Below are 14,160 nucleotides of genomic sequence, written 5' to 3'. Positions count from 1 at the left end.
TAATAAAACCAGCCCCTCATTTTATTTATTAATTAATGGTTTTATTATGTTCAATTTTACTAATATATTTAATTTTCAGAATTCCAACTTGATGCTTAATTGGAGATTTTTAATTTCTTCTTTTTCCATTTTTAATTGCATATTTAATTCATTGATATGTTATTTCTCTATTTTAATGATAATCAGTAAGCATTTAGAGACATAAAATGTCTTTTTGTTAACATTCTCTTTAATAAGATTATTGTTTCTATGATTTGTACTTTGCTCACTCATTATTTTTATCTATGTTTATTTTGTCTCTTGAGAAATGTAATTTTATATTGAATTATGATATGAAAAGAATAAATCTACTATTTCTGCTTTTTCTACATTTGACTATAAGGCTTTTATACCTTAATGTGGGATGCCATGTACTACTGATAAAAAGGTATATTCTTTTCCATTTTCACTCAATAGCTTATCAAAGATTCTATTCATTTTCTTGACTTCTAATTTATTTTTGGTTACATTTATCTGGTTCTGAGAAGACAATGTTGAAGTTCTACACTATTATATTTTTGCTATTAATTTCTACCTTTAATTTATTCACATCTTTTAAAAAAATTGGATGCTATAGCATAACATTTGATTCTTATATGTTTGGTATTAATATTGCTTCACTCTCTATGGCTTCTTTTAATGTAGTTTTCCTGCTTATCTCTTTTAATTAAATATATTTTAGCATTAACTTTTTCTGAGATCATGATTTCTACCACTATTTTTTTACATCAATAACAGCAGAATAAATTCTACTCCAAACCTTTAATTTTTATTCCATGTGTGGCTCTCATTTTAAAATTAGTCTCTTGTTAACAACATATTATTAGGTTCATTTTAGATCCATTCTGCTACCATTTCCATTTTTGTATGAATTCATTCCATTTACTTTCTTTTTTTCTTTTTAAAATATTTATTTAATTACTTTGAATTTTACAATTTTTGCCCTAATCTCGCTTCCCTCCCCCTACCCCCCCAAGTTTTCCTCCACCTCTCTTTCTTGATTTTCAAAGTACTTTTAAAGTTTTTCTAAGAAGTCTTTTTGAACTTGGCAACATTTTCCATTTTCTTTGATTTACTCACTTTTTTAAACAGTCTATTTCTTTGCTATTAACTTCTTGTTCTTGTTGTTGAATCATTATTATATGACTCGATTTGGAGTGGAGTTTTTGTGTTTTGGATTTTTTTAGGCAAAAATACTAGAGTGCTTTGCCTTTTCCTGAGTTCAGAGTCCTGGGATCAGGAAGATTTATCTTTATAGTTCAAATTTGCATTCAGACACTTAACTTGCTATCTATATGACCCAGAGCAAGCCATTTAATCTAATTTACCTGTAAAATGAACTGGAGAAGAAAAATGGATAACTTCTCCAGTTTTCTTGCCAAGAAAGCCCTAAATGGGGTCATGGAGAGTCAGACTGAATAACAAAGCTTTCTGTTAGAAGTGGGGTTTGTTTCTGAGATGTGAGGGATAATGTCCCAGGCTTCAGGTTTTTCATGTTGTCTTCACAGCTCTGAGTGGAGCCCTTCTTCTAGTCTTATGATCCAAATCCAGGTGTGGTTACTGCTCTTTTAGCTTATACTTTTTGTGTGTGTGTGTGGGGGGGGGATTTAGGGTTTTTTGCAAGGCAATGGGGTTAAGTGGCTTGTTCAAGGCCACACAGCTAGGAATTATTAAGTGTCTGAGACCAGATTTGAACTCAGGTACTCCTGACTCCAGGTCAGTGCTCTATCCACTATGCAACCTAGCTTTTTGAGCAAGCTCAATATCTCCTCTCTTTCCCTGAGCTGGGACCAGCAACCTCCACTATTGCCTCTAAAAATTATCTCATTTCCAATGATCTCAGAAATGCACTAACACTGGGGACTCCACTCTCCTACAAATGACCAAAACTGTTAGAGAACCTCAAGCAGATCATACTCATAGGCCTGCACCTGCATCCAGTGCCAGAAGAGGCCCTCTACCTTCAGTGTTTCCCTGCAGCCCCATCACCATCTATTTGTAGGGCAAAAGTGCCAGTCTGGCTCCCCAGGCTTGCTGCACTTTGCTCTTGTCCAGAGCACCATCCTGTAGGTTGGGTCTTTCCTAACATCTTCCCAAATTGGCTAAGGCTAGACAATTGCTTTACCCCCACGTTTTATTATTTCTGCTGCTGCTCTAAAATGTAATTTATGGGGAAATTTAGGAGAGCCAGGTAATTTCCTGCCTTATCCCACCATCTTCCCATAATACTCCCAGTCTTTGCAAATCCTAGGCTTTTATAAATGCTAGCTATTATTCATCTTGAGAGCTTTGGGGAAAATGGAAATATTTTCATTTATTATTTCACTACATGTAGAATACAGTACAAACACCCTAGAGATACAACAAATTTCTGTAAGGATTTAACTGCTTAAGCAGGAAAGGAGTAATGCAAATAATTTCCCCTTTACCTCCCCCAAGGTAATCTTTTTCTCCAGGGTGGAATAGAAAATATGATATTTTAAAAATTATTTCTCACCTGACCAGGGCCCATTTGAAATCAAGCCTATATTAAATTCTGTGGTATATTCTTTCTGAAGGATTGAAGCATTATGTGAGTACACTCTGTATTTTTCTTATCGTATTTAGAAATAGCCATCAAAATATGGTGCATTTGACTAAAAATAGAAAGATTTGTATTCTAACCATATGATCAAAGATTTTTAGGATTGTCATATTCTTAAAATCTCTTTTGTTGTTGATGTATCTCATGTTATTAATTATCAGTCAATAAACATTAATTAATTGCTTCCTCTGTGCTAAGCATTGTATTGTCTTAAGAATACATTTATATACTACAAATATATCTTTAGTTGTGCATTAAAGCATTTTTCTCTTGAAGTGATTTGATATTTTTAAGTAGAATATTTTTAAAAGGTCCAGGTTCAACCTGAGAACTTTTAACCCTATAGGAAATGTATTTTCCCGGCCATGCCTGCTAAAGTTCAGACAATGGAAGCAGTGTTTCTTATGAAAGTACCTTCTTAGTACATCTAACAGCAGGATAACTCTACTAGAGCTTTAATAGCTTACAGGTGTTTTGCTATTTTACCATCAACTTTTTGATAGGTATTAAGGTATTCTGTTGGTTAAACAAAATTTCCTTTTCAATTGTCTGTTCCCTCTGGTTAAATCTGATGATGGGAGTTGTAAAGTTATTACATCAAAGTATTTTAAGAAACTATAAAAATGTTGCTTAAATATAGGACTATCACTTTTCTATTATATTAAGAAGAAAACAAAGTTGAATGGTTGATTTTTAAGCACAAAAATTGGAGGACACTGGAAAAATGATGTTTTACAAGCATATCTCTTTTTCTAAATATTTAAATACTGGCCAGTAAACTTTATCTGCTGTTCCTAGGGACTTCAAAGGAGAACTTCTCTATGAAGAAGGTGCAAAGGTCAGTCTCTTAACTGTTAAATACAAGTCTATTGTTGACAAACAGAATTAAACAATCTAATGGGATATGATGCAAAGTCAAGGTTAAGGATAGTCTTCTGAGAGAGGAAAAAGACTGGATTTGTAGGTCAGAAAAATAAGAGATAAGTCTTTTAGTTAATTTTTGAAATTCAGTTAAATACAATAGATCCTTCACAGTGGGAAGAGGAAAACATTGAAAAGTGAATTATAAATGGGAGGTAATGGGAATATTCTAAGTGAGAATCCATAGATGAGAGAAAGGGAGAAGATAAAAGGGGAACCAGAGAAAAGAAATGGTGAAAGGGAGATTTGTTTTATTTATTTAAGGCTGGGCAATATGTGAGTTCTGAGACAATAAAAAGAAAGAACTTAATAAGGGAAGAATTTTGTAAACGGGCATTTTGTGTGCTATGTCTGTGGTTCTCCTATTGTTTATCTGCCTAAGGGCTCTTTATTTGTGTATTCAGTTTTCTCTGCACTAACCATCATCATTTCTACTTCCTGATGTGGAATAAAAAACAAAACCTTTCTGGCTTTTTAAAAGAATATTTGTAGTAAACTAAAGACTAAAAAAAAGAGGTCATTCAGAGGCATGTGGTTAACCAGGGTTGAAGTTAGGAAGACTCATTTTCTGAACTCAATCTGGCCTTAGATCCTTACTAGTTGTGTGACACTGGGTAAGTCACTTAACCCTGTTGGCCTCAGCTTCCTTATCTGTAAAATGAATTGGAGAAGAAAATCACAAACCAGTCCAATATTTTTGCCAAGAAAATTCTAAAAAAGTGGGTCACAAAGAGCTGGACATGACTGAAACAACGAAAGAACAACAGACTCATAAACTAAAAACAGCATGTTATATATAATGAGAGGCAGTGGAGTGGATGTATAATATTGAGAACCTGGAGTCAGGAAATGACTTTCTTTTAAAGATTTTATTTTGAGTTTTACAGTTTTTCCCCTAATCTTACTTCCCTCCACCCACCCCCCACAGTATTTACATTGTTTCTATGGTATACATTGATCCAAATTGAATGTGATGACAGAGAAATCATATCCTTAAGGAAGAAACATAAAGTATAAGAGATAGCAAGATCAGACAATAAGATATCAATTTTTTTTTCTAACTTAAAGTTAATAGTCCTTGGTCTTTGTTCAAACTCCACAGTTTTTTCTCTGGATACAGATGGCACTCTCCTTTGCAGACAGCCCCAAATTGTTTCCGATTGTTGCCCTGATGGAATGAGCAAGTCCTTCAAGGCTGATCATCACCCCCATGTTGCTGTTAGGGTGTACAGTGTTCTTCTGCTTCTGCTCATCTCGCTCAGCATCAGTTCATGCAAATCCCTCCAAACTTTCCTGAATTCCCATCCCTCCTGGTTTCTAATAGAACAATAGTGTTCCATGACATACATATACCACAGTTTACTAAGCCATTCCCCAAATGAAGGACATTAAACAGGACTGCTTTGAATATTTTTGTACAAGTGATGTTTTTACCCTTTTTCATTATCTCTTCAGGGTATAGACCCAGTAGTGGTATTGCTGGATCAAAGGGTACGCACAAAGGGTTGCCCTTTGGGCGTAGTTCCAAATTGCTCTCCAGAAAGTTTGGATGAGTTCACAGCTCCACCAACAGTGTAATAGTGTCCCAGATTTCCTACAACCCTTCCAACAATGATCATTATCCTTTCTGGTCATATTGGCCAGTCTGAGAGGTGTGAGGTGATACCTCAGAGAAACTTTAATTTGCATTTCTCTAATAAGTAATGATTTAGAGCAATTTTTCATATGACTATGGATTGCTTTGATCTTCTCATCTATAAATTGCCTTTGCATATCCTTTGACAATTTTTCAATTGGGGATGACTTTTTAAGAAAATATGACAGTTCTCTATATATTTTAGAAATGAGTCCTTCGTCAGAAACAGTAGTTATAAAAAATTGTTTCCCAGTTTACTACATTTCTTTTGATCTTGGTTATGGTGATTTTATCTGTGCAAAAGCTTTTTAATTTAATGTAAGTGAAATCATCTAGTTTGTTTTTAGTGATGTTCTCCATCTCTTCCTTAGTCATAAACTGCTTCCTTTTCCATAGATCTGACATGTAAACTAGTCCTTGATCTTATAATTTGCTTATAGTATTTTTTTTATGTCTACATCCTGTATCCATTTGGATCTTATCTTGGTATAGGGTGTGAGGTGTTGGTCTAATTTGTTTCTTCCACACTAAGTTCCAATTTTCCCAGCAGTTTTTATCAAAGAGAGAGTTTTTATACCAATAGCTGGACTCTTTGGGTTTATCAAACAGTAGATTCCTATAATCGTTTCCTGCTATTGCATCTAGTCTATTCCAGTCGTCCACCACTCTGTTTCTTAGCCAATACCAGACAGTTTTGATGACTGCTGCTTTATAATATAATTTTAGAAGATGTGACTTCTAATACGCCTTCTACTTATTAGCTTTGTAATCATGAACATTTTTTAACTTCTCAGATACTCAATTTCTTCATCAATAAATGGGAATACTAATAATACTTGCACTACATATCTCATAGGAACATTGTGCATAGCATTTCACAAACTTTTGGATGCATATAAATGTGAGGTATTACACTCATTCTAGTAAATGAGTTTTTAGTGTGATGAAGTAGTAGACCATAGGAGGAGGTGAGATTGTGAAATTAGCATGGTGGAAAGTTCTGCTTCTTAAGGGATATTGCTATTGTTCAAACCATTAAATATTTTATTCTGAAATGTTTTAGTGTTGATTTTACTATATTTTTAGGATTAACTTCTCATCCTATCTTATGAAATTATCTTTATTGAAAAAATCTCCATTGAACTAAATATGGGGGGGGGGATTCTTTACTTTTCTCCATCAATTATGTGCCCTTTGCTTCTCTTGAAGAATAAGGAAGGTCCTATGACAAAAGATGGAGGAAAGCTTTCCTTCCTTTTGCTGGGGTTGAGTATTCTTATATGTATGCATACTACGTATAAATTACTTTTTTCAGTGATACTATCTTAATGTTAAGGTATACTTAAAAATCAAGCCCTGATCATATGTAAACTTTTAAGCGCTATATAAATGAGCTATTATTACTATTAATATAATCTGTGATACAGAATGGGAAATATGCTAGAATCTGATGTTCTTTCTGAGGATTGGTCATAGAGGGCAAGACTGGTTTATATATACTTATATATTTCAAAGTTGGTTAAGTGATTGGAAGTCATATAATACCTAGACATTTCATCCAGCAAACTTTTTTTTAAATTGAATGTACAAAGTAAAGTGATAGATTATACCTTCCCTGAATTAGAGTGCTCTCTGTTACTGCAATCATGAAATATAGAATATTATACAGGAGGCTTGAGAGTGTACAAATAAATGGAGTGAAGTGGCTTGCCCAAGGCCACACAGCTAGGTAATTGTTAAGTGTCTGAGGTCAGATTTGAACTCTGGTACTTCTGACTCCAGGGTTGGTGCTCTATCCACTGCACCACCTAGCCTCCCCGAGTGTACATATTTTTGAAAGAAAAAAAAATTGCTGAACTTTTAACACATTTGCTTTTCTTTTGAAAAAAGTATACGTCTGTCTTCCAAATCTGGTATTCATTTAGATAATAGTTATAAACAGTCTGTAAACACAGAATGAACGACCTAAATATTACATAAGCCAGTTCTAATGAACTCCACATTAAGTACAGATGATATGCTTACTTATTTTGCTATTTTGAAACTAAAATATTTGAAATGATAAAGATTTGAATATGTTTATGTGTGTGTGTATAAGAACACATGTGTTTGGGTCTTTGCAGGAGTTTATCTTTAAACAATTGGGAAAGTAAATATTTTAATGAAAAAGTCATATCTATAGCACAGAGATAGGAACTGTACTTGTGATTTCATTGGTAGGTGAAAACTCCCTCTAGAACTGCAGTTTGTTCAATTTAGGAAGTATGAAGGAACACAAACATTTCAATATACAAAAAGAACAAGACTGAATTCTTGTTACTGATGGTATGTTTTTGTGTAGATATATCTGATAAGTTATACATATATGAATAATGTTAAAAATTTAGTAATATAATTGTTCTAATTGTTCCTTTTTGTACTTTTCCCACAAGCTTAAAATGTTTTATTAGGGGTTTTTGTTTATATATCTCTAACAATATCCACTAACCTTTAACCTCTTTTACAGTCTCCCCTATTTTCCATCACAGAGAAATCCTCTTTTTGTGGCGAATATGTGTAATCCAGCAAAACAAATAAACAGATTGACCATGTCTGAGAGTGGTTATTTCATTCTGGAATTAGTTCTCTCTCAAGAGGTAGGAAGCATGTCTTAACCTCTGACTTTTGGAGTCACTCTTGCTGATTTCTTTGATCAGAGGTTCTGAGGTCTTTCATACTTGTTTTCCTTCATAATATTATTGTTATCATCGTGTAAATTGTTTTGATGCTGCTAATTCTCTATTCTGTATCAATTCATACAGATCTTCATATCCTTCTCTGAATTTATCATATTTGTCATTTCTTTTCATTTTTCTTTTTTTGGAAATTGGGGTTAAGTGATTTGCCCAGGGTCACCCAGCTTGTAAGTATCTGAGGCTGGATTTGAACTCAAATCATGGATCCTTCTAGCTGTTACAGAGTTATTTTTTATGGTAGAATAATATCCCATTATATTCACATACTACCATTTGTTCAGTCATTGCTCAAATATCGGGCACATATTTTGTTTGTGATCTTGGTTTTTCTGAGACTGATAAAGGAGCATAAGCTCTGGCAAATCTCACAGTCCCACACAGACTTTAAATACAGCACCAGTATCATATTGATTGCTTTCCAAAAAGCAATTTAGATAAGTATGTAAAAGTTTTAGATGTCCTTGATTGGAGAATGACCAGATAAATTATGGCATGTGAATTGCAATGGAATATTACTATGCTATATTTTTGATTGATATTTTATTTTTCCAAATACATGTTATGAAAGTTTTTCAATATTCATCCATATGCACATGTATATTTTTAAGTTGCAAAATTTCCTTCCACCCTCTCTTCCTACACCCCACCCCAGCTCCCTTCAGCGGTAAACAGTCAGGTTAGCATTGTACATACACCTTTTTTGTTAAACATGTTTACAGAATAGACATTTTCAGTATGAGGAATTAGGATTAAGGGAAAGAAATACATAAGAAATATTTTTTAAAAAAAAAGTGAATGTAGTGTTCATCAGATTCTGAAGACTTTTTTCCTTTGTTTTGTTTTGTTTTCATTCCTCTGGATGGGGATAGCATTGTCCATAACTTGTCTAATATAGTTGTCCTAGCTCTCTGAACTGATAAGAGGAGCCGCTTCTAGCAGGGTTGATCATATCACAATGTTTTTGATAATTTGTACGTTGTTCACTTCATTCTGTTCCCTTTGCTCAGCATCAGATTCTGTTACATTCCATTTCTCTAGAGTTCGACCATTTATTGTTTCATATAGAATGATAGTATTTCATAATATTCACATACCACAACTTGTTCAACCATTCTCCAATTGATAGACATCCCCTCAATTTCCTTTTCTTTAGCACTACAAAAAGAACTGCTATGGATATTTTGGAATATGTAGGACATTTTCCATTTTTTATGATTTCTTCTGGATATAGACCTCAAATTGGAATTGCTGGGTCAAAGGGAATGAACAGTTTTATTGCTCTTTGGGCATATTACCATATTGCTCTCCAGAATGGCTGGATCAATTCACAACTCCACCAGCAATACAATGGTGTCCCAATCCTCCCACAACCTCTCCAACATTGATCATTTTCCTTTCTGTCGTCTTAGTCAATCTGATAGGTGTGAGGTGATACCTCATAGTTGTTTTAATTTACATTTCTCTAATTATAATAATTTGGAGCATTTTTATATGATTATATATAACTTTAATTTCTTCATTTGAAAATTATCTATTCATATCCTTTGACCATTTATTAATTGGGGAATGACTTTGTAATCTTACAATTTGATGCAATTCTCTCTATATTTTAGAAATGAGACCTTAATCAGAATTCTTAGCTGTGAAGATTGTTTTCCAGTTTTCTGTTTTCCTTCCAGTTTTGGCAGCATTGATTTTATTAGTGCAAAACCTTTTTAATTTAATATAGTCAAAATTATTTATTTTGCAATTTATTATGTCCTCTTTCTTGTTTGGTCTATAAGAAATGATTTATGTGATGAATAGAGAAGAATGAAATGATCTATATGAACTGATATGAAGTGAGGACAACCAAAAAAATCTTAATTACAATAATTTAATAGAAAGCTTAAGAAAAAAAGAATTTTGCAAAATTACAAAGATTGAGTAGAGCTCCAAAGGAGAGAGAAGCAGAAGATACTTCTCACCCTTTGTAGAGTTTAGAGGCCCACAAATATGGTGATCAGTTTTGTTGATTTTTCATTCTTTTTAATTTATTTTGATTCATAAAAATATTATTTGACTCTCCTGAAAAGAGAAGAGGAAACTAAGAAGGAAAAGGTATGTACATCCTTTTTTTTGCTTTAGTAGTAGTATAGTACTGAAAAGGGATCAGAGAGTACATAAAATAAGAGTTTTAAGATTATATATATTAGGTTAATTACTAATATTATAAACTGTGAGATCCTTTGTGAATGACCAATGAATGTAGAAGTGCCAAAATTCCCATTTAGAAGGTACTTCTAATCTAACTCATTTCTTAACAAAAATTCTCTTATAACTTTGATAAGTGATCAATCATCTACCTTATGTTTGAAGATTACTTCTCAAGGTAATCCAATGACTTGACATGACTAAAACCCATCAATATTGCCATTCTCCTTCTAGTGGAAATAGGATGACGAGTTGAAGCTAAACTGAAGGATGATCACTCACAAGTTCAACTTGGTTAAGGAAATACAAGTCTTGGGAAAGTTGATTTTATTATGATTGCAAGATTAACACTTTGTGGGACACTTGGTCATCTCACTTTGCATTGTGCTAAACTTTTGAGGGAAAAAACCCACCAAGAAGAAAATTTTATATTACCTATCCACATCTCTTTTAGAGGAACAGGAGGCAGAAAAATTCTATGAACAACTCAATAAGATGCTTTTTTATAAATGTGCATACACACATATATATACATACATGTTTATGTATTTATATATATGTACATATTTATATACATATTTGTGTATATACTTCAGTGACTTTCAGGCGAAGATGGTGCAAAATATGTATGAAAATTTTTCTCAGAATTAAGAAACAGAGCAAAATCTTATAGGAAAGACAAGGGAAAGGAAAAAGTGTTCATTAAGTGCTGACCAAGGACCAGACAGTATGTTAAGTTACTTTGTTAATATTTCATTTGATTGTAACAACCCCATGAATTGCTCTCATTATGCTATTTTATAATTGAGAAAACTGAGGCAGGTAGAAGTTGAGTGCCTTGCCTAGAGTCAAATCAAGGTGTTGAATACTGTACTTTTTCTGTCTCTCTCTCATTGTCTCTCTCTGTATATACTCCTACATATAAACATACACACACAACACAACCATATACCATATATAGACTCAAACCCACACATGTATGTAGTGTGCCATACACATATCACATGTGTTTACACAGTATGTTTATCTGTGTCTACATACATACACATATTCAGCTCAATTGTATTATATATCATATGCAGGTATGCCTTTTGTGCACATTTATACTCACATACACAGAGATAAGTATTACAGACATTTGTCTCATGCCAACTTATTATGAATACTTTAAGAAGAGATTCAGGAGGTTGGAAGGGATATCTAACAATTGAGAAAACTGAGGCTCAGGGGCCTTAAATGACTTACCCAGGACCACACCTTGCTACAGCAGCCAGCCTTACCTTTCTTTAATGTCATGGACTCCCAGATGACATAATTACTCTCTCCAAAGAGAGAGGTTCCAAAGGTTCCTGTCACTACTTTCATCTCATCAACCATTTCTTCCACTTTGGTCTGATTCTGATACAAGAGAAGTAAAGAGCAATAACTGTTCTGCTGAAGAGGCTCCAACTGTGGCTGAGACAGGGGAAACTCATTAGAAAAAAATTCTACATGGAACCAGGGCCTGAAGGACAGACTTTTATTATTTTCCTTGGCTCACCAGCTTATGAAGGAATGGAAGGAAAAAAAGAACCTCATGGGAAATCCACATGGCGAGAAGCAAGGGATTCCAGGAAAAACACATAACTTCCAGGGAAAAGATAAACATTTTCCCACATTGTCAAAATATTTACATTTGCAATAGACATATTGCTAAATTCTTGATTTTTCTTAAAAATGCCAATTACATATAAAAGTAACAGCTCCATTAAAAGAGCAGATTACATTTCTCAAGATAATTTCATAACAATCTAGTGAAGTAAGCAATGCCACTATTTATTGTCCCACCAAGTACATGAAAGAGTAGCAAGGGTATATAGTGCCAGACATGGAGTCAGGGTGATCTGAGTTCAAATCCAGCCTCAGATAGTATGTGACCCTAGAGAAGTTACTTAACCTTGTTTGCCTCAGTTTCTTCCTTTGTAAAAAGAGCTGAAGGAGTTGGGAGACTACTTCAATATTTTTCCCAAGAAAACTCCCAATGGGGTCACAAAGAATTGAGTGCAAAGGAAAGTCCAACCCCAATCATGTATATGAAGAAACTGAGGGCTGGGATTAGAATCTAGTTCATAAGATTCCTAGACTGATGGTTTTTATTTCTATTCCTCATTGACTGTAATGATTATCCTTACATATGGCCATGCCAAGAAGTCCATGTGGCCTTTTTGGTGGCTTTCTCTCTTCATTTCTCTGGAAGCTCTATTTTTTTTTCCTTATAGATTTACTACATCTATGATTACTCCTGCCATTTTCATTTTACCAAATCCTGCAACTATCCCCTTCACAAGGACATAGCGCCTTAGATCTAGAACTGAAAGAGGTCCCAGAGACTTTTCATTCAACCCAAAAACTGATTCCTTTGGAGGAGATGATTTGTCCATGCCCAGACAGGTTATAACCATCGAAGAAGAATCTGACCACTGATCCTCAGACTCCAGAGATGGTGCTCTGAACACTGCCCCACACTGTCATCTTTCATTTCAGTTTTGCGGCATTTTTCCTCCTTCATCACACCATTTCATACATTTGAAGTTTAGGTTCCAGTTAGGTCAACAAGGCAGGCAAGTTGTCATAAGACTTGGTCACTAAAGCAGAATTTCTTTCTTTAGTTCAAAAAGATTTATTTTTGGTTTTGTTCTTTTTTTTATATATCACTGTGACCTCAATGACATCCCCCAACCCTGAAATGGAATAAATACATGCAAGCAAAACAAATAAACACATTGGCCTGGGAGTAAAAATATGCTTTTTTTTCTGCACCTTACTTCCATTATCTCTTTCAGATAGAGAGGAAGCATGCTTCTCTGAAGTCCTGAATGCTCACTACATTAACTATGAATACAACTTCTCTTTTTTTCAAGGCTTTTGCAAAGCAAATGGAATTAAGTGGCTTGCCCAAGGCCACACAGCTAGGTAATCATTAAGTGTCTGAGGCTGGATTTGAACTCAGGTACCCCTGACTTCAGGGCCAGTGCTCTAATCCACTGTACCACCTAGCCGCCCCTATGGAGACAACTTCTGTAGCCTCTCAATGTTGTTTTCCTTTGCAGTATGTAATATTCATCAAGACAATTATTTTCCAGTCATTGTTTGCTTTTTTAAAGACAGCTTCCAGAGGTGCAGGCAACTGACCAATTTATTTTCTCCTTCCACTTACCCACACCCATTGCGCATATAATGTGCAATCAGATTCCCATATACATATCAGTTGGGCTAGTCGAACCTTGCTGTCATCCAGACTTTAGAAATCTCTGCTCCCTGGCAGCAAGTCATGTTTAAAATGAAGTTGGCCGTTGATTCTGCCTTGGTATTTTATGCTAAATAAGGCTTGAAGAGAAAGACTGGTAATAATAAAACAAAACAAAGCTATATTTGTAAATTATTTATTCATACTAATAATACAATGCACTCTAACAAATGCCATTAGCTTTTAGAGTTTAAGATCGTATCAATGCTAACAATTTTCTCTTGGCTTTCTAAAGGGTAACCTGTCTCTTGATATTTCTTGATACATCTGATACATTGGTGCATTGTTTTTATAATGTCCCACATAATGTTTGTCCTTCATTTTCGAAGAAGACCATGACATCAGGGAGGTGATGCCATGACAAGCATGTGAACTGGATTTGAATGAGGGGGTGAAGTGCTAAGTTACCAGTCTTACTTTCTCCTCCAGAGTCATCTGGGTCCAGTGATCAGATATGAATCAGGATGGCTGGAGATGGTCCTGGATGCAAAGCAATCAGGGCTAAGTGACTTGCCCAAGGTCCCACAGCTAGTAAGTGTCAGAAGTTGGATTCAAACTCCTGTCCTCCTGATTCCAAGGCCAGTTGCACTGTGCCTCCTAGCTGCCCTACTGTCCCACATAGAGACCCAATGGTGAGGGTGACCACAATGGAGGTTAGGCATATTATGCTGGAGTGGAAAAAACATAGCAGCAGAATTTTTCTATTCCAGTATCAGGAGTCAGGAGACCCGAGTCAAGTCTCAACTCTGCCACAGATCTAGCTGAT

General features: G+C 34.6%; 1 protein-coding gene across 1 annotated transcript in view; it reads right to left on the bottom strand.

The window, feature by feature from the left end:
- Nucleotides 1-12,549, bottom strand: part of AKAP7 (A-kinase anchoring protein 7) — a 296,088-nt gene extending 283,539 nt beyond the window's left edge. Inside the window, exons 1-2 of the mRNA XM_074190040.1 lie at nucleotides 12,373-12,549; nucleotides 11,354-11,563 (exon numbers count right to left, since the gene is read on the bottom strand). Of these exons, the coding sequence (XP_074046141.1) occupies nucleotides 11,354-11,563; nucleotides 12,373-12,549 (387 nt within the window). The remainder of the gene's footprint in view (nucleotides 1-11,353; nucleotides 11,564-12,372) is intronic.
- Between the last annotated feature and the right edge of the window lie 1,611 nt (nucleotides 12,550-14,160).

This window comes from Macrotis lagotis, chromosome 5, assembly GCF_037893015.1.
Source record: "Macrotis lagotis isolate mMagLag1 chromosome 5, bilby.v1.9.chrom.fasta, whole genome shotgun sequence".
Classification (NCBI taxonomy): Eukaryota; Metazoa; Chordata; class Mammalia; order Peramelemorphia; family Peramelidae; genus Macrotis; species Macrotis lagotis.
Note: the sequence above shows the minus strand (reverse complement) of the source record. Positions and strands in the feature narration are given on the sequence as shown.